The sequence below is a fragment of the Hemitrygon akajei genome, chromosome 31 (assembly GCF_048418815.1).
Source record: "Hemitrygon akajei chromosome 31, sHemAka1.3, whole genome shotgun sequence".
NCBI lineage: Eukaryota > Metazoa > Chordata > Chondrichthyes > Myliobatiformes > Dasyatidae > Hemitrygon > Hemitrygon akajei.
Window position 1 is genome coordinate 1391327 of NC_133154.1, and position 19473 is coordinate 1410799.

At 48.6% G+C, this 19473-nt stretch overlaps 1 protein-coding gene across 1 annotated transcript; it reads right to left on the reverse strand.

Moving 5' to 3' along the window:
• Window positions 1-190: 190 nt before the first annotated feature.
• Window positions 191-16417, reverse strand: LOC140719272 (bolA-like protein 2). The gene is made up of 4 exons (XM_073033780.1): window positions 16284-16417; window positions 16091-16169; window positions 5344-5441; window positions 191-383 (listed from the first exon to the last, which is right to left on the reverse strand). The coding sequence occupies exons 2-4, from the start codon at window positions 16154-16156 to the stop codon at window positions 266-268; spliced, it is 282 nt and encodes a 93-aa protein (XP_072889881.1). The 5' UTR covers window positions 16157-16169; window positions 16284-16417; the 3' UTR covers window positions 191-265.
• Between the last annotated feature and the right edge of the window lie 3056 nt (window positions 16418-19473).

Below are 19473 nucleotides of genomic sequence, written 5' to 3' on the forward strand. Positions count from 1 at the left end.
CTCAAAGACTTGTGTGCTTGTGTCCCACCGCGGACCGCCTGTCCCCCAAATCCACCGCCAGGAGCGGGGCTGGTCAGTGTTGGATTTACACAGACCTGGGGCCTCAGAATGTGACTGAGAGCCAGGTGTTGGGGGCTGCATTTGATTTACACAGATCCAGAATTGGTGAAGACAGTGCCATTAATCAACTGAGGACCAGAAAAACCAGATTTATTGAGTATTGGGGGGGGGGGGGGGGGAACCTGAAGGGGGGGGAGGGTCTGTCTCAGCTTGTGCTGTTGACCTCAGGACCCCGGGTGGCCTCCCACTGTTCGAGGGTGAGGGTCTTCAGTTCCAGCGCGTGGATGGACTTCAGTTCCTCACTCAGACACCCGTTCACCATCCTGTACAGGAAACACAGGCTGTCAGGACAAATATACGCAAACTCATCCCCATCATCCCTCCCTCCCAAACAGTCCTTCATTCCCCCACACCACATCCCGTCTCCATCATCCCCTCCCTCCCCCTCCCCCAAACAGCCCTTCATCCCCCACACCACTTCCCGTCTCCATCACCCCTCCCTCCCCCCAAACAGCCCTTCACCCCTCCCACACCACTTCCCGTCTCCATCACCCCTCCCTCCCCCCAAACAGCCCTTCATCCCCCCACACCACTTCCCGTCTCCATCACCCCTCCCTCCCCCCAAACAGCCCTTCACCCCTCCCACACCACTTCCTGTCTCCATCACCCCCTCCCTCCCTAACACCCATCCCTGGCACCCAGCTCCCCCCCCACAGCCGCCCACATCACCCTCTTACAGCTGTTCTCGGCACCCACTCTTTCCCCGTCTCTGTCAAACCCCCCCTACACCTGTCCCGTCTCTGTCACCCCTCCCCTATGCCCTCTCATTTCCACCCTCTCCCTGTCCTCCACCCCTCCTCGTCTCTGTTACCCCTCCTTCTCTATCTCCACCCCTCATCTGTAAACTTCCTCCCTTCCCTGCATCCCTCCCCATCTGCGTCACTCCCTCCCCATCGCCGTTACACTTACAATATGTCACCAAGATTCATCTTACTGTGGCCATACTCAACAAATCCAATAACTACGATAGAATTGGTGAAAGACCACATACACCAACAAGACGAACAACCGTTGCACAAAGGACAACAAACTTCGCAAATACAGAAAGAAAAGAAATAATAAAAAATAAATAAGCATTAATTAAAGAGAATATGAGATGAAGAGTCCTTGAAAGTGAGTTCCTAGGCTGTGGGAACAGTTCAGTGATGGGGCAAGTGCCTGATGGTCGAGGGTGATAACTGTTCCTGAACCTGGTGGTGTAGGTCCCGAGGCACCTGAACTGCACACTCCAGCTGGGCCTAACTGACTTTATAAAGATGCAGCAAAACTTCCCAATTCTTCAACGCAGCGCCTCGACTAATAAAGGCAAATATGCCCTGTCAACCTGTGTGGTTTAAAAAGGTAGCAAACTTTTTCACCAGAGGGTGGTCCATCTATGGACGAAGCTGCCAGAGGAAATACATTCGGCCAGGTACGTGAATGGGAAATGTTGAGAGGGACATAGTTTGAGGCAGGTACATTAACAACATGTAAAATACATTCGGCCAGGTACGTGAATGGGAAATGTTGAGAGGGACATAGTTTGAGGCAGGTACATTAACAACATGTAAAATACATTCGGCCAGGTACGTGAATGGGAAATGTTGAGAGGGACATAGTTTGAGGCAGGTACATTAACAACATGTAAAATACATTCGGCCAGGTACGTGAATGGGAAATGTTGAGAGGGACATAGTTTGAGGCAGGTACATTAACAACATGTAAAATACATTCGGCCAGGTACGTGAATGGGAAATGTTGAGAGGGACATAGTTTGAGGCAGGTACATTAACAACATGTAAAATACATTCGGCCAGGTACGTGAATGGGAAATGTCGAGAGGGATATGGGCCAAAGACGGGCAAACAGGAGTCTGGACTGAGGAGCTCGTCTCCATGCTGTATGACTCTGTCACTCTAGTTATCAGTTTGCTGGTTACTGTCCTTGCTCTCGTCATCTGAACTTGACACTGTCACCCTGTTTACATAAGACTATCTCAGTAGAACTCCCGTCATGGGACCTGACGGGGTACAGCACGCTGGTTTCCTGGTCTGACCCTGAGTCTGTTTCCAATATCCACAGCATCTCAGTACCAGGGCAGTTGCCCTCAATCCCCACCTGCCTGAAGCCTCATGGACCCGTCCACCGAGGCCTTCTCCCGCACCTCCAACAACTTCGGAGTCTCCCAAACCAAACGCTGGAGGAACTGAGTGGTCAGGCAGCATTTGCAGAGCAGAATGATCTGCTGATGAAGGGTCTCAGCCCAAATCATCAACTGTTTATTCCCTCCATAATGCTGCCCGACTTGCTGAGTCCCTCCAGCATTTTGTGTGTGCTGCCCTGGATTTCCAGCATCTGCAGAATCTCCTGTGCCTCTGACACATCCCTGAAGACTCATCCTATCAAAGTCGGGATACGGAAAAGATTCACGAGGGTAACACTGCAACTGGTGCAGTGCACAGTGGAGAGGCCTGTCTCACTGTCTCGAGGCCTTGGTCAAGCTGGCTAAGTGGGCCAAGGAATGGCAAATGGAGTTTAATTGGGATAAGTACAATGTGTTGTTTCAGGAAGGCAAATGTTCAGGGTGGACGGCAGAGCCCCGGGGAGTGTTTTACAACAGAGGGATCTTGCAGTACAGGTACCTGGTGCCCAGAAAGTGGCATCACAGATAGACAGGAGGGTGAAGAAGGTGTCTGACACAGTCAGGGTTCAGAGTACAGGAGCTGGGACGTTATGTTGCAGTTGTACAAGACGTTGCTGAGACCACACTTGGGGTGTTGTGTTTAGTTCTGGTCAGAAAGGATGTGATTCAGCTGGAAAGGGTTAATCAGGAAAGATTCACTGGGACTGGAGCGCTCGAGTTAAGGTGGGGCTGGGCAGGCTGGGACTGTTTTCCCTGGAGCCAAGGAGGCTAAGGGTGACCTGACAGAGGTTTATAACACCATGAGGGGTGTAGGCAAGGTGGATGGTCGATGGTAGAAAGTCTAGATCAGGAGATTTAATGTCAGAGGGCAGCGAAGGGGCAACATTTTCACCCAGAGGGTGGTCTGCACATGGAACGAGCTGCCAGAGAAAGTGGTTTAGGCAGGTACATCATCAACATTTAAAAATCACTCCGTTAAGTACGTGGATGAGAAAGGATTAGAGAGTTAGAGACCAAACACAGGCTAATGCGACCAACTCGGGAAAGCATCTAGTTTTTTAGGAACTAGATGGACCAAATGGCCAGTTCCTGTGCTGTATAAATCCCTGAATCTCTGACTCAACAGCCTTTCCCAGTCTGTCAGGGATCCTCCCTGCCGTGGCCGTCCGCCACCAGCTCCCCTGCTTCCCTTTTACACTTCTCCTTCTGAGTTTCCTGTTGTCAGCCCTGGCTTCGCAATCCCCTTAACGGCTTGATACCTTTCCGGCCTGCTGTTTCTCCTTCTCTTGCCTCCTCCCCTCATCTCAAAAAGTCGATCGTAAACGCCCCCACCTCCTCCTGGGAACACAGCCTGTACACCACCACTTTAAATGTTCTCCCTGCAAGGCAGCTCCCCCAGGTAACATCCATTCCCAGATCCTCCCCTTGTGGTGTTCCACCACCCCCCCCCCCCCAATGTCACACAGCTTAGAACCAGGCCCTTCGGCCCAATCAGGCCACACTAACCCAGATCCCCACCCGAGCCCGTCACATTTACCTACCCCTATCTCCATAAACCTTTCCTCTTCACATGCCTTTAAAATGTTAACAGTACATCCGTCTAGGGCAGCTTGTTCCACTCTCAGTGAGATACTCCTGTGAAAGTGGTTAAATTGTGATCGCTGGTCACCCCAATGCTCCCCCAACCAGCATGTGCTCCACTTGGCTGGGCTCCTCTCCCAGAACCAGGCCCAGCAACCCCACTGTCCTTGCTGGGTCAGAACCGAGAGTAGCACGCTTTAGGAACACCAGCTGTCTCACAGCTCCTCCTGGACACCCCAGTGCCTAATCGAAAATATGCATCTCCCACTACATGGGTTCTGGACTTCTCTAAGATGTCTGCTTTCTCTCACCAGCAGTGATATTCTCCCAGTAAATCCAAACGTCTGGTAGAATTTATAACCCGGTGTAATAAACCTCCAATAACCTGTCAGGTCCACAGGTCAACATCCTGGACAACTGGACAATACCCCACCGGAAACTGGACATTACCCCACCTAACATCCAGATACACACTTTTATAGTCAGAGCTCTCTAGCATAGAACCAGATTCTAACATCTGGACACACACAGAGCCCAATCACAAACACAGAAACAGGCCCTAACAACGAACGTAGAGCCCTACCACACAGAAACAGGCCCTAACAACGGACGTAGAGCCCTACCACACAGAAACAGGCCCTAACAACAGTCGTAGAGCCCTACCACACAGAAATAGACCCTAACATCGGAAGCAGAGGTCTAACACACAGAACGAGGCCCTAACATCGAATGCAGAGCCCTACCACACAGAAACAGGCCCTAACATTGGACACAGAGCCCGTCCACACAGAAACAGGCCCTAACAACGGACGTAGAGCCCTACCACACAGAAACAGGCCCTAACATCGGACGCAGAGGTCTAACACACAGAAACAGGCCCTAACATCGGACGCAGAGGTCTAACACACAGAACGAGGCCCTAACATCGGATGCAGAGCCCAACCACACAGGAACAGGCCCTAACATCGGACGCAGAGCCCTACCACACAGAAACAGGCCCTAACATTGGACGCAGAGCCCTACCACACAGAAACAGGCCCTAACACCAGACGCACACTTCTATAGTCACAGAGCTCTACAACACAGACACAGACCCATGGCTAAACAGTTTCCTGCCTAAAAATCTTGCCCTGAATATTCTCCTTTGAACTTACTCCCCTCCCCACCACCTTAACTGTATACCCTGTGGTATTAGATATTTCATCCCTGAGGAAAAAGATACTGCCTGTCTACTCCATCTGTGCTTCTCATAATCTTACACACAGCTTTTAGATCTCCCCTCAGCCTCTGCCGCTCCAGAGAAAACAACCCAATGTTTGTCTTGCCTCTCAATGCAGCTCATGGCCTCTAATCCAGGCAGCATCCTGGTGAATGTCCTCAGCATCCTCTGCAAATCCCCGTCACACTTGCTGCACCTTGCACACATGGGGCTCAGGAAAAACTGGGGATTGGTGAGGGAAGGTTTTACCATCCCTGGCTCTGGCTGTGAATAACACCCCCCCCCCCCCCATGTGTCTCACCTGTGTCGCTGCAGGAGGGGCTTTGATTCGAAAGCCTTGGCGACCACCAGCACCCGGAAACTGGTGGAGCATTTTTGGGCGGTGATGTCCTCTACCTCCTGGGGAGTAGATGAGAGGGTGCCGTTTAATTGCAATGGGAGCTGGGGTTGCAGGCTGGGACAAAGAAACAAAGCGATCCCCACTGCACCCATGGGTAACTCATCCCTACTGACCCAGGTGCCTACATTTCACCCATATCCCTCTGTACTAGGGCTTCCAACCTGGGGTCCCTGGTCTAAACCTTTCCTATCCATATACCAGTCCCAGTGTCATTTAAATGCTGTTAATGTACCTGACTCAACCACTTCCTCTGGTCGCTCGCTCCACATATGGAGCACATCCTGGATTAAAAAGCTTCTCCTCGTGTCCCAAATAACTCTCTCTCTTCTCACTTTAAACTTGTGCGCTCTGGTTCTTGATTCCCCAATCCCGACAGTGACTACCCCCGTTATCTACATCTCTCGTGCTTTTACTCTGGGGAAAACAGTCCCAGGCTGCCCCCCCCCCCCCCCCATGGTCTGTAAGCCTCTACAGCTTCTGTCTCCAGGAAAACAGTCCCCACCTGCCCAGTCTCTCCTTGTAACTCATGCCCTGGTGAATCTTTTCACTCACCCTTCGCTGACCAGAACAGCACACAGTGTGGTCTCTCCAATGTCCTGTACACCTGTAACATAACGTCCCAGTTGCTAAACCCAGCACCACGAATGATGAAGGCCAACATGCCAAATGCCTTTTTCACCAACCTGTCAACCTGTGACTCCATTTTCAGGGAACCATGTGCCTACACTGCTCGGTTCTTTTGTTCTACACACTCCCCAGGGTCCTGCCATTCACTGTGACCATCCTGCCCTGGTTTGACTCCCTAACCTGACTTCACCCTTGTCTGCGTTCAGTTCCCACTGCCTTCCTTATCCCAGTTCCTCAGCTAATCTGGATCCTGGTGTAACCAGAGACAACCTTCCTCACTGTCCACCACACCAGCAGAGTTAGTGTGGTCTGTAATCCCAGTAACCACGTCAATAACACTGTCAATCGAATTGTTAATACAGAGGACTGACCACGGTGGACCTGACACTGATCCCTGTGACACACCACTTGCCACAAGCCTCCGATCTGAACAATAATCTTCCACTACCTCCCTCCCTCTCCTCCCACTGAGCCAATTCTGGTAGCCAGCTGAACCTGGATCCCATGTGACTTTACCACCCAGACCAACCTAGCACATGGGACGGTGTCAAAAGCCTCAATAAAGTCCACGTAGATGACATCTATCACCCTGTTGTCTTTCATGCAATTTTGGTGTTACGCACAAACTTGCTAATCGTGGCACCTACTTCCTGATCTGAATTCTGGTCCTGGGAATTATCCGTTAGCAAATTCCTCCCAAGGTCAAAACCATGTACTTCCTATTGCAGTCTGCACTGGACCCACTGGTCAGAATTGTTCCAGTGAAAATCACCCTACACCCACCATAAAATTAATGAATATATTAGACCACAAGACATAGGAGCAAAATTAGACCATTTGGCCCATCAAGTCTGCTCTGCCGATTGAAATATCTCTCTCAATCCCATTCTCCTGACTTCTTCCCTAATTAAGAACATGTCAATCAACGCTTTAAGTTTATCCAGTGACGGCCTCCACAGCCACCTGTAGCATTGAGCCCCACAGATTCACCATCCGTTCCATACAGGAAATTCCTCCTCATCTCTGTTCTGAGGATGTGCCATCTGGTCCCAGACTCGCCCGATATCGGAAACATCCTCTGCACATCCACTCCGTGTAGGCCTTTCAATATCCGATGGGTTCCAATGAGATCTTCCCTCATTTTTCGAAACTCCAGCCAATACAGGCCCAGGGTCATCAAATACTCTCATACATTAACCCTCTCATTCCCAGGACCACTCTCGTAAACATCTTCTAGACTCTCTTCAATACCAGCGCATCCTTTGTTAAATAAGGGGCCCAAAACTGCTCACAATACTCCATTCGTCTGACCAATGCCTCAGCATTACATCCTTGATGAAGTAAGAAGCTGGGAGGTGATTGGTGGAAAAGGCAAAGGGCTGAAGGAAAAGGAATCTGATAGGAGAGGAGAGTGGACCATGGGAGAAAGGGAAGGAAGAGGGGCGCCAGAGGGAAGTGATGGGCAGGAGCAGAAGAGAAGGAATGAGAGAGAAATTAGAATGGGAATGGAAAGGAAGGGGAGGGGTGAGAAATTACTGGAAGTTAGAGAAATCAATGTTCTTGCCATTAGGTATTGATTTATTTATTGAGATACAGCAGTAACAGGCCATTCTGGCCCTCCGAGCCGCACTGGACAACAGCCCTGAGCCTAGTCATGGGATGATTTACAATGACCAATTGATCTACTAATTGGAACAGCTTTGGACTGTGGGAGGAATCTAGAGCACCCAGAGGAAACCCACGGTCACACAAATTCCTTACAGACATTGGCAGCAATTGAACCCAAGCGTTGTGCTAACCTTCGCTGCAAAAGAAAAGAACACTGGCAGGGATGATGGCAGAGCAGTAATGGCTGGAATTCCTGGAGGCAATTCCGAAGGCACGGGATATACACATCCCAAAGAGAAAGAAGTATTCTAAAGGTAAAAGACACAACCGTGGCTGACGAGAAGCTGAAGAAAGGGCATATAATAGAGCAAAGATTAATGGGAAGTAGAGGATTGGGAAGCTTTAAATACAAACAGAAGGCAACTAAAAATTTAAAAGTGTAAAAGAGAGGTGAGAATGGATATCGGACCGCTGGAAAACAAGGCTGGAGAGGTAGTAATGGGGGACAATGAAATGGCAGATGAACTTAGTAAGTAATTTGTCTATCAGGGCAGTACATGTGAGGTCTGAGGAAGCCACCTCAAAGCTACAGGACTGTTTTGACAACACGGATCGGGGCTTGTTTGCAAAGGGAGCAGACCTGGGGGAATATGCTGGTTCAGTCCAAGGATATATTTTAAGTTTTGCACAGAAAATGTAATAACACAAAAGACAATTAAGGTGTTTCCCGATCAAAAGCCATGGATTAACAGCAATGTGAGGGCACTACTCAGGGAGCGCGATGCGGCCTGCAGGTCAGGAGACAAACAAGCCTACAGTGAAGCACGGGGGAATCTCCACAGGGGCATCAGGGATGCAAAGTGCAAATACAAATCAGTTCGATAACAACAACCCCCGCAGTATGTGGAAAGGCGTAAAAGGCACTGACAGACTACACAACCCATAATCTGCTGCCAGATGATGACGTCACACTGCCTGATGTCCTAAACCAGTTCTTTGCTCGTTTTGATACTCGGAGGGAGGAGGCTGCTCCACTCATCAGCCCACCTGACGATGAGACCACACTGACGATGAGACCACACTGACGATGAGACCACACTGACGATGAGTCCACACTGACGATGAGACCACACTGACGATGAGACCACACTGACGATGAGTCCACACTGACGATGAGACCACACTGACGATGAGTCCACACTGACGATGAGTCCACACTGACGATGAGACCACACTGACGATGAGACCACACTGACGATGAGTCCACACTGACGATGAGACCACACTGACGATGAGTCCACACTGACGATGAGACCACACTGACGATGAGTCCACACTGGTCCTTAAGCAGCATCGGGGGAGTTCCACCCTGAGGAAGGTGAATACGAGTAAGGCAGCTGGCCCAGACGGGTACTGAAAGCATGTGCCGACCAGCTTGCTGAGGTGTTTACAAGTATAGTTAACCTCTCACTGCAGCAAGCTGCTGTTTCAACATGCCTTAAAACCTCCACCATCATCCCAGTGCCCAGAATATCAGCTGTGAAGTGCCTGAATGACTATCGCCCTGTAGCGCTGACACCCATAGTCATGAAGTGCTTTGAGAGTCCTGTGCTCTCACACATTAAGGCTAAAATCCCACCTGATCTGACAAACACCAGTTTGCCTACCGGGCAAACCACTCCACAGAGGATGCAGTCACAACAGCCCACCATATTGCTCTGACTCGCTTAGAGGAACCGAACACTTATGTGAGGATGCTATTTGTGGACTTCAGTTCTGCATTTAACACAGTCATCCCCCATAAACTGGTCAGCAAACTGAACACTCTTGGCCTTGGTTCCTCCCTGCACTCAGGGGTCATGGACTTTCTCACAGACTGACCACAGCAAGTCAGAGTTGGTAAGCACACCTCCATCACCCTCATCTTAACAACAGGCACCCCGCAGGGCTGTGTGATGAGCCCTGTGCTCTACACACTCTTCACACATGACTGCACCCCCATCTACACCTCCAACTCCATAATTAAATTTGCGGAAGATACCACAGTGGTTGGCCTGATCTCGGACGAGGATGAAACAGCCTGCAGGCTCGAGGTGGATCATCTGACGGAGTGGTGTAAGGACAACAACCTGGTCCTTAACAAAAGAGATGATAATTGACTTCAGGAGATCAGAGTACACACCCCCCTCCATATACATGGAGAGGTAGTGGAAAGTGTAGAAAACCTAAAGTTCATTGGAGTTATGTTGTCAAAGCAGCTGACACAGACCACCAACACCTCGCTGCTTGTAAAAAAGGCACAAGAAAGACTCTTCTGCCTCAGAAAGTTGAAACAGGCCAAACTCCCACAAAAGCTGTTGCTTAACTTCTACAATTTAATTGAAACTATCCTGACCAACAGCGCCACCGTGTGGTGTGCTAACTGCACAGCCGCTGAGCGACAAGACCTGCATCGTATGGTGAAGGCGGCCCGGGGAATTGTCAGGATGGAGCTCCCAGGACTGGACACCATCTATTCCAGCAGACTCAGGAAGAAAGCGATCAGCATAACCAGAGACACCACACACCCCGGCCACTCACTGTTTGACCTGCTGCCGTCCAGCAAAAGGTTCAGGACACTAAAAGTCAGAACAAATAGTCTGAGGGACAGCTTCTACCCCAGAGCTGTGGCCTCCATCACACCACTCCCACAGAACAATGACTGAAACTGTGAGCACACACACGCACTGACAGGGACTCAAATACTCGCACTAATGGCACTTTGTGCATTACTGTGATATTCTGGTGCTGCTTGCAACTTGTTTTCTGCTACTTTTCTATTTAATACTGTTTTTCCATTACTTTGTTATTTTTATCTACCGCTTTGTTTAATTGCCTGCGAGGAAGCCAAACAGAGTTTCATTGTACCTATGTATAATGACAATAAAGATCATTCAATTCAATTTTGCATCAGTCTTCACTGTGGAAGATGCTAGCATTATGGTGGAAGTTCTGGGTGTCAGTGCGCATGAAGTGTGTGAAGTTACTGTAACTAGAGAGAAGGTTCTTGGGAAACTGAAAGGTCTGAAGGTAGATAAGTCACCTGGACCAGATGGACTACACCCCAGGGTGAAGAGATCACCGAGGCATTGGTAATGATCCTTCAGAATCACTGGATTCTGGAATGGTTCCAGAGGACAGGAAAATTGCAAATGTCACTCCACTCTTCAAGAAGGGAGAGAATTCTGGAATGGTTCCAGAGGACAGGAAAATTGCAAATGTCACTCCACTCTTCAAGAAGGGAGAGAATTCTGGAATGGTTCCAGAGGACAGGAAAATTGCAAATGTCACTCCACTCTTCAAGAAGGGAGAGAATTCTGGAATGGTTCCAGAGGACAGGAAAATTGCAAATGTCACTCCACTCTTCAAGAAGGGAGAGAATTCTGGAATGGTTCCAGAGGACAGGAAAATTGCAAATGTCACTCCACTCTTCAAGAAGGGAGAGAATTCTGGAATGGTTCCAGAGGACAGGAAAATTGCAAATGTCACTCCACTCTTCAAGAAGGGAGAGAATTCTGGAATGGTTCCAGAGGACAGGAAAATTGCAAATGTCACTCCACTCTTCAAGAAGGGAGAGAGGCAGAAGAAAGGAAATATATCAGTAGGTGCAAAGACGTGGGAGCTGTTTGTTAGGGATGAGGTTTTGGGGTACTTGGAGGCAGATGATAAAACAGGCTGGTCGGCATGGTTTCCTCAAGGGAAAACCCTGCCTCACAAATCCGTTGAATACTTTGGAGAAATAACAAGCAGGATAGACAAGGGAGAAACAAGAGAAAATCTGCAGATGCTGGAAATCTGAACAACACAAACAAAATACTGGAGGAACTCAGCAGGCCAGGCAGCATCTATGGAAAAAATGCAGATGACGTTTCAGACCGAGACCTTTCAGCTGAACTGATGTTGTGTACTTGGATTTTCAGAAGGCCTTTGACAAGGTGCCACACATGAGGCTGCTAAACAAGTTATGAACTCGTGGTATTACAGGAAAGCTTCTAGCATGGATAAAGCAGTGGCTGATTGGCTGAAGTGGGATTAAAGGGAGCCTTTCCTGGCTGGCTGCCGGTGACTCGTGCTGTTCCATAGAATCCGTGTTGGGAGCAATTCTTTTATGTTATATATCAGTGATTGGGATGATGGAATTAATGGCTTTGTTGCAAAGTTTGCAGGTGGTACGAAGATAGTAGAGGGGGAAGTAGTTTTGAACAAAGAGGTGGCAGATGGAATACAGTGTCAGGAAGTGAATGGTCATACATTTTGCTAGAAGAAATGATTGTATATTTTCTAAATGCACAGAAAATTAAAAAATCTGAGCCGCAAAGGAACTTGGGAGTCCTTGTGCAGGATTCCCTAAAGATTAATTTACAGATTGAGTCTGCGGTGAGGAAGGCAAATGTGATGTTAGCATTCATTTCAAGAGGACTAGAATATAAAAGCAAAGATGTAATGTTGAGACACTGGTGAGGCCTGGAGTATTGTGAGCAGTTTTGGTTCAAAGGAGGTTCAGAAAAATGATTCCAGGATTGAATAGCTTGTCATATGAAGAACATTTGATAGCTCTGGGCCTGTATTCACTGTAATTTTAAAGAATGAGGGGTGACCTCATTGAAACCTAGCGAATAGTGAAAGGCCTTGATAAAGTGGATGTTTCCTATGGTGGGAGAGTCTAAGATCAGAGGAAACTACCTCAGAATAGAGGGGCGTCCTTTTAGACCGGAGATGAGGAGGAATTTCTTTAGCCATAGAGTGGTGAATCTGTGGAATCATTGCCACAGGTTGCAATGGAGGCCTAGTCTTTCAGAATATTTAAGGTAGAGGGAGAGGTTAATAGATTATTGATTGGCCAAGGCATGAAGGGATAGTGGGGGGGGGGGGGGGGGGAAGGCAGGAGATTGGGGTCTGAGAGGAAAATTGGGTCGGCCATGATGAAATGGTGGAGCAGATTCGATGGGCCAAATGGCCTAGTTCTGCTCCTGTATCTTAAGCTGCCCCACGTAGGAGGTTACCCAGAGGGATATAGAGTGTTACGCCTCCAGCCTGAGAGTGGCAGCACAGGAGGACAGGTTGGTGTGTGGATTCAAAATGGCTGGCCACTTGGATATCCAGCCTGTTGCCGTCCTAGTTTTCCTGTGATGCAAGTGCGCACTGCGACCTCTGGGTGCTCCCCCTCTGCAGCCTCTCAGAGACATCGTCAACCTCAGCACCCTGGTGACCCTCTCTCCCTCAGCCAGGCTTCCCTAATCAGGCCAGCCCTGTCCTTCACTCAATAGGAACGTAGTAAACCAGTCCCACCCCTTTACCTGCCAACACCTTCTCCCCATCAACCCTAGCAAGTTCGTGTCTAATGCCAACAAAATGTGCTTTGTCCCAAAGACAGGGCTTTGACTTGGGGACCACTTCTATCACATTCCATAACTATTTAAAAACCAACACAATTATGGTCACTTTTGCCTAAGTGCTCCGCCTGACTCATCAGTCAACTTCACAGGAGGAGTTCCCTCTCTGGCAAGGAATCTACATCTTGCTTAAGAACACTGCCCTGTTCACACCAAACAAATTCCACACCACCCAAGCCTCAGGAGAGAGGGTGGGGTGTGTGAGAGGAGGGCTGATAATGGGAGTAGAGTGGCTATTATGAACAGTCCCATTCAACATGAGGGAAGTTAGAAATCACCAAGTGTTACAATCCCATCATCGTGGCAGCTGTCTGCAATGTCCCAATATATTCCCTCCATGAATTCCCATTGGCTGTTCAGGAAAATATCCAACAATCCCATCAGAGGACATTGTTAAAGCTTTCATTAGTTCCAACCAGGTAATCAACATTTGGGGACCTGTTAATGTATCCATGAAACCCCAGGACACCAGATTAGACCCCAGCCTGTAACCCACTCCCGGGGATCTGTTATTCTGTATCTAAACCCCCTGAACCCCTGGATTAGATCCCAGCTTGTAACCCACTCCCGGGGATCTGTTATTCTGTATCTAAACCCCCTGAACCCCTGGATTAGATCCCAGTCTGTAACTCACTCCCAGTGATCTGTTATTCTGTATATAAACCCCCTGAACCCCTGGATTAGATCCCAGCCTGTAACCCACTCCCAGGGGCCTGTTATTCTGTATAAAACCCCCTGAATCCCTGGATTAGATCCCAGCCTGTAACCCACTCCCAGGGACCTGTTATTCTGTATATAAACCCCCTGAAACCCCTGGATTAGATCCCAGTCTGTAACCCACTCCCAGGAATCTGTTATTCTGTATATAAACCCCTGAACCACTGGATTAGACCCTGGTCTGTAACTCTGAAGCTCCATACAAACTAATCCAACTTTGTCGAACCTCTACATATTTTTCAGAACTCACTGCTCTCTTCCCTGAAATGTCTCGTTTGCTGATGTTCACTGTAAATAAAGATGAGGGATATTCATTTAACCCTGCTCCACAACTAATTAACCACATCCACCTTTCTCTCCCTAGTTCCCTTTTATGCTCCAAATATATTCATAAAATCTCTTTGGTTTCTCCTTTTTTCTCCCCTGGAACACAGAACACAGAGCAGACCAGCATCTAAACTGGCCCTCTGGCCCACCAAACTATATAAATGTCCACATCCATCCGCTCCCTGCGCATCCACGTCTAACGGCATCTTAAACACCTCTCATATCTGCCTCCATAACCTCCCCCGGCAGCACCTTGCAGGCACTCACCACACTCTGTGTTAAAAACTTTGCCCCTTTCAACCTACCCCCTCCACCTTCAAAGCATATTCTCCAGTATTAGCCATGGGAAAGATACTGCTGTTCACTCAATTTGTGCAGCTCATAACCTTAAAGATCTCAGCATGACCAGCGCTTTATAAAGCCTCAGCTTTATATTCTAGTCCTCAAACTGAATGCTAGCACTGCATTTGCCTTCCTCACCATCAACTCAACCAGCAAATTAACCTCAGACAACAGAAAATCTGCAGATGTTGGAAATCTGAGCAACACACACACAAATGCTGGAGGAACTCAGCAGGCCAGGCAGCGTCTATGGAAAAGAGTACAGTCGATGTTTCAGGTCAAGACCGTCCGGCAGGAGTTCTGCTGAAGGGTCTCAGCCTGAAATGTCGTCTGTATTCTTTTCCATGAATGCTCCCCGGCTTGCTGAGTTCCTCCAGCATTTTGTGTGTGTTGCAAATTAACCTGTAGGGATTCCTGCAAGAGGACTCCAAGTTGCTTTGCAACTCTGATTGTTTGTTCTCTTGCATTTTGTACCACATAACCTATTGTATAATATGGGATTATTTTATGTTGTAGTAACATGTTATTGAGCATGCGCTGTTGGGCGTGTATTGATCTGTATACGTGTTCAGTTCTGTTTTAGTTAGTGAAGAACCCTGTTAACGTAGCTCCAGTCTCTGGCGTTTTTATTAATGATATTGTTGTGTAAATGGCCACATACACAACACATTTAATACATCTGTTGAAGCCACTGGGATTCTCCTTCCCCTCATCAGCTAGAACAAGTTCACACCTTCTTTTAGTCCTCCGGATTTCCTTCTGAAATTTTTGACACTAATATGGTGCTTTCAGCAGGACCTCTATATACTGATTAGGGAAACTTTCCTGAAGACATTGGCCAAACTCTATCCCATCAAGTCCAAGTCAATACCTGGCAAATTAAAATCACTTTCTATCACAACCTCATGTTTGTGCAATCTCTCTACAAATTTGCTCCTCCAAATCGCGCTGGTTGGTCTGTAATATATTTCACGTCTTTTTAACATGCTATACTTCAAACCCCCCCCCCCCCTCAAACCCTGGGATTAGATCCTGTAATCCACTCACAGGGATCTATTATTCTATATATAAACCCTCTGGGCCCTTGATTAGATCCCAGTCTGTAATCCACTCCAGGGGACCTGTTATTCTATATATAAACCCCTGAACCCCTGGATTAGATCCCAGTCTGTAATCCACTCCAGGGGACCCGTTATTCTATATATAAACCCCTGAACCCATAGATTAGATCCCAGTCTGTAATCCACTCCAGGGGACCCGTTATTCTATATATAAACCCCTGAACCCCTGGATTAGATCCCAGTCTGTAATCCACTCCAGGGGACCTGTTATTCTACATATAAACCCCTGGATTAGATCCCAGTCTGTAATCCACTCCAGGGGACCCGTTATTCTATATTTAAACCCCTGAACCCACAGATGAGATCATAGTCTGTAAGCACTCCAGGGTCTGTGATTTTATAAATAAATCCTGCAAATGCCACGATCGTAACTCTCCTCCCACCCCAAGGTGATTTGCCTAGGATCTAGGAGCACTTGCAGCTGAGGAATTGACCTCAGGACCACTGCCCACCCTCCATCCCTCGCCTCCTCACCACGTGGTCTGCTTGCAGCTCTTTCAGCAGCTTCTCCCGGACCCCAGTCGCCGTGACACTCGCCATATTGAGGTAGGATCTGGCGGAAAAAGAGACAATGAGGTTGGTGTCTCGATTCCATCAAAATAAATTGCGGCTAGCTCGCATTTTTAATCAAAGTAAAGATTCAGAACGTCACAGAAAACTTTGCAACCTTTCAGTTCCGCTGCAATTCTGAACTCTGCGGCAGTGGTCCAGGCTCAGCAAGTTTCCCGGCAAAATAAACCACTTTCAAAGCATCTCAGTCTGGCGTGCGGGGCGGAAAGACGGATGTGCGCCTTCCTTCCGCCCTCCCTGCCCCACAGCATGATTGACAGCGCGATGTACCCAATGGTGGCGCGCTAATGTGCGGAGCTAGCCACTAGGAGAGTGGAGGGGGCGTAGCAAACCCGCTACACCAGCATTTCCTTAAAGGGGCCGCGGCCTCGACGACGTATGAGACGGAAAGGGAGAGAGAGAGAGAGATTGCATCCGGGGCTGCATTCGGCATTTTGCAAAGGCTCAGTTTGCTTCCGAGTTAAGGCCTCGGATGTTCAACTCAACTCCAAAAACACCTCCCTGCTGCACAAACCACTACAGTCGTGCCCAAAGACCGAGATTGCAGCGAAACCCTCCGGTTGTGTCCCAGCATCTTCATACTCCGATTTCCCAGTCCTCCACCGCTAATTATTCACCGATCCCGCAACCCTACGCCCCTAATCCCCGAAATCCCCTCACCATCTCCGTCAGCCCTCCTTGTCATACATCCCTCTCCTTCATCCTACACCCCTCACCATCTCCTTCATCACCCCTCTTCCCTATCTCCCTCCTCTACACCCCATCCCTTATACCCGTCCCTCAACATCTCTGTAGCTCTCACCCATTTATACTAGAAAATGCTCGAGTGTCAGGGGACAGAAGTGAGGGTTTTTGCTATTACTAAGGAGAAGGTGCTTGGGAAGCTGAAAGATCTGAAGGACGATAAGTCACCTGGACCAGATGGACTACACCCTAGAGGTGGCTGAAGAGATTGTGGAGTCACGTAACAATACATCAATAGGTTCAACAGGCACATTTAATGTCAGAGTAATGTATACAATATACATCCTGAAATTAGTTTTCTTCACAAACATCCACAAAACCATTATTTAAATGGTAAATGAAAAGCTAATGGAATGTTGGCCTTCATTGCTAGAGGGATTGAATTTAAGAGCAGGGAGGTTATGCTGCAACTGAACAGGGTTCTGGTGAGGCCACACCTGGAGTACTGCGTGCAGTTCTGGTCTCCTTATTTGAGGAAGGATATGCTGGCTTTGGAGGCGGTGCAGAGGAGGTTCACCAGGTTGATTTCAGAGATGAGGGGGTTAGTCTATGAGGAGAGATTGAGTCACCTGGACAGTACTCACTGGAATTCAGAAGAATGAGAGGAGATCTTGTAGAAACATACGAACGGCATAGAGGCAGGAAAGTTGTTTCCACTGGTAGGTGAGACTAGAACTAGGGGACATAGCCTCAAGATTCAGGGGAGTAGATTTAGGATGAGGAGATGAGGAGGAACTGCTTTTCCCAGAGAGTGGTGAATCTGTGCAGTTCTCTACCCAATGAAGCAGTGGAGGCTACTCAGTAAGTATATTTAATACAAGGTTGGATCGATTTTTACATAGAGGATCAAGGGTATGGGGAAAGGGCAGGTAGGAGGAGATGAGTCTATGGCCAGATCATTCAGCCTATTTTTCCAGCTGATGCAGATCCCTCTGCAAGCCATGATAGTCTTCTTTGCTGTCCAATACATCCCCAGTCTTGGTGTCACCCACACATTTGCTGATCCAGTTAACCACACAATTATCAAAGGACCCCGTAGAGCGGCAACCATATAATCCAATTTGATAAATTCAGGACGGTAAGTCCTAGCTTCATCACGATGTTACCTGTTAAGGTGAGAAAAGTGAATGTTTGAGAGGGAAAGCTAAATCAACTATGACAGAATATCACAACTGGTTCAATGGGCTGAACGGCAAAATGTGGACAACACTCCCACCTGGTGGTTCTGCCCCGCAATCGCGGGCCTCCGGTTCTTTCAGCAACACTGCCACCTTGTGGTTTCCCGCAAGATTCATTTCAGTGAAGAGGAGGCCGACAAATTGCAAGTCAGGCAGCGTCCTGTGACTAGTGGTGTGCCGCAGGGGCACGGGGTCTGTTGTTATGAGCGATCTGGATGATAATGTGGTTAACTGCATCAGCAAATTTGCGGATGACGCCGAGACTGGGGGTGTAGTGTACATCGAGTTTGCAGCGAAAATAAGCTCAAAAATGTCCGGCGGAATTTAAAGCAGAGACGTGCGAACTGTGCGCTTCGGTAGGACCAGCCAGGGTGGGTCAATGTGGATAGTAAGAGCTTTTTCAAGTATGTAAAAATAAAAGACAGATGAGAGTGGACAAAGGACGGCTAGAAAATGAGGCTGGAGAAATAATAAGGGGTCAAGGATGAACTAAGTATTTTGCATCAGTCTTCACTGTGCAAGACACTAGCAGTGTGCCAGATATTGAAGGGTGTGAGGGAAGAGAAGTGGGTGCAGTTACTATTACAAGGGAGAAGGTGCTCAAAAAGCTGAAAGACCTAAGGATACTTAAGTCACCCGGACCAGATGAACTGTACGCTAGGGTTCCGTAAGAGGTAGCGTTCGAGATTGTGGATTTATTAGTAATGATCTTTCAAAGATCATGGACCCGAAAATTGCACATGTCACTCCACTCTTCAAGAAAGGAGGAAATTATGGACCTTAGATGTTGGAGTCAATCGTTAAGGGTGAGGTTATGGACACAGGACAAGATAGGACAAATTCAGCATGGTTTCCTTAAGGGAAAATCTTGCCTGACAAACCCCTTCCCATTCATCCCCACCATCCACACTCCCAATGGGATGTCACCTGCTGCCATTCACCCCCACTGTCCACACTCCTAATGGGACCCCAACCCCTCTGATTCACCCGTACTCTCAACAGAACCCACCCCTTCCCTATCACCCGCACTGCCCACACTCCCAACGGGACCCCACCCTTCCTATTCACTCCCATCATCCACACTCCCAACGGGACCCCACCCTTCCTATTCACTCCCATCATCCACACTCCCAACGGGACCCCACCCTTCCTATTCACTCCCATCATCCACACTCCCAACGGGACCCCACCCTTCCTATTCACTCCCATCATCCACACTCCCAACGGGACCCAGCACTTCCCATTCTCACCCACCATCCAGCCAATGGTGCCTCATCCATTCACCCTCAATGGGCACCCACCCCATTCCATCCATTCCCAATGGGCACCCACCCCATTCCATTCACTCCCAATGGGCACCCACCC

Excerpts from the sequence above, each read along its gene's own strand:
- LOC140719272 (XM_073033780.1), bottom strand. The coding sequence starts at position 16,156 with ATGGCGAGTGTCACGGCGACTGGGGTCCGGGAGAAGCTGCTGAAAGAG. Across the intron at positions 5,442-16,090 it reads AGCTGCAAGCAGACCACGTG|GAGGTAGAGGACATCACCGC; the intron begins GTGAGGAGGCGA and ends TCTACTCCCCAG. Across the intron at positions 384-5,343 it reads CCCCTCCTGCAGCGACACAG|GATGGTGAACGGGTGTCTGA; the intron begins GTGAGACACATG and ends TTTCCTGTACAG.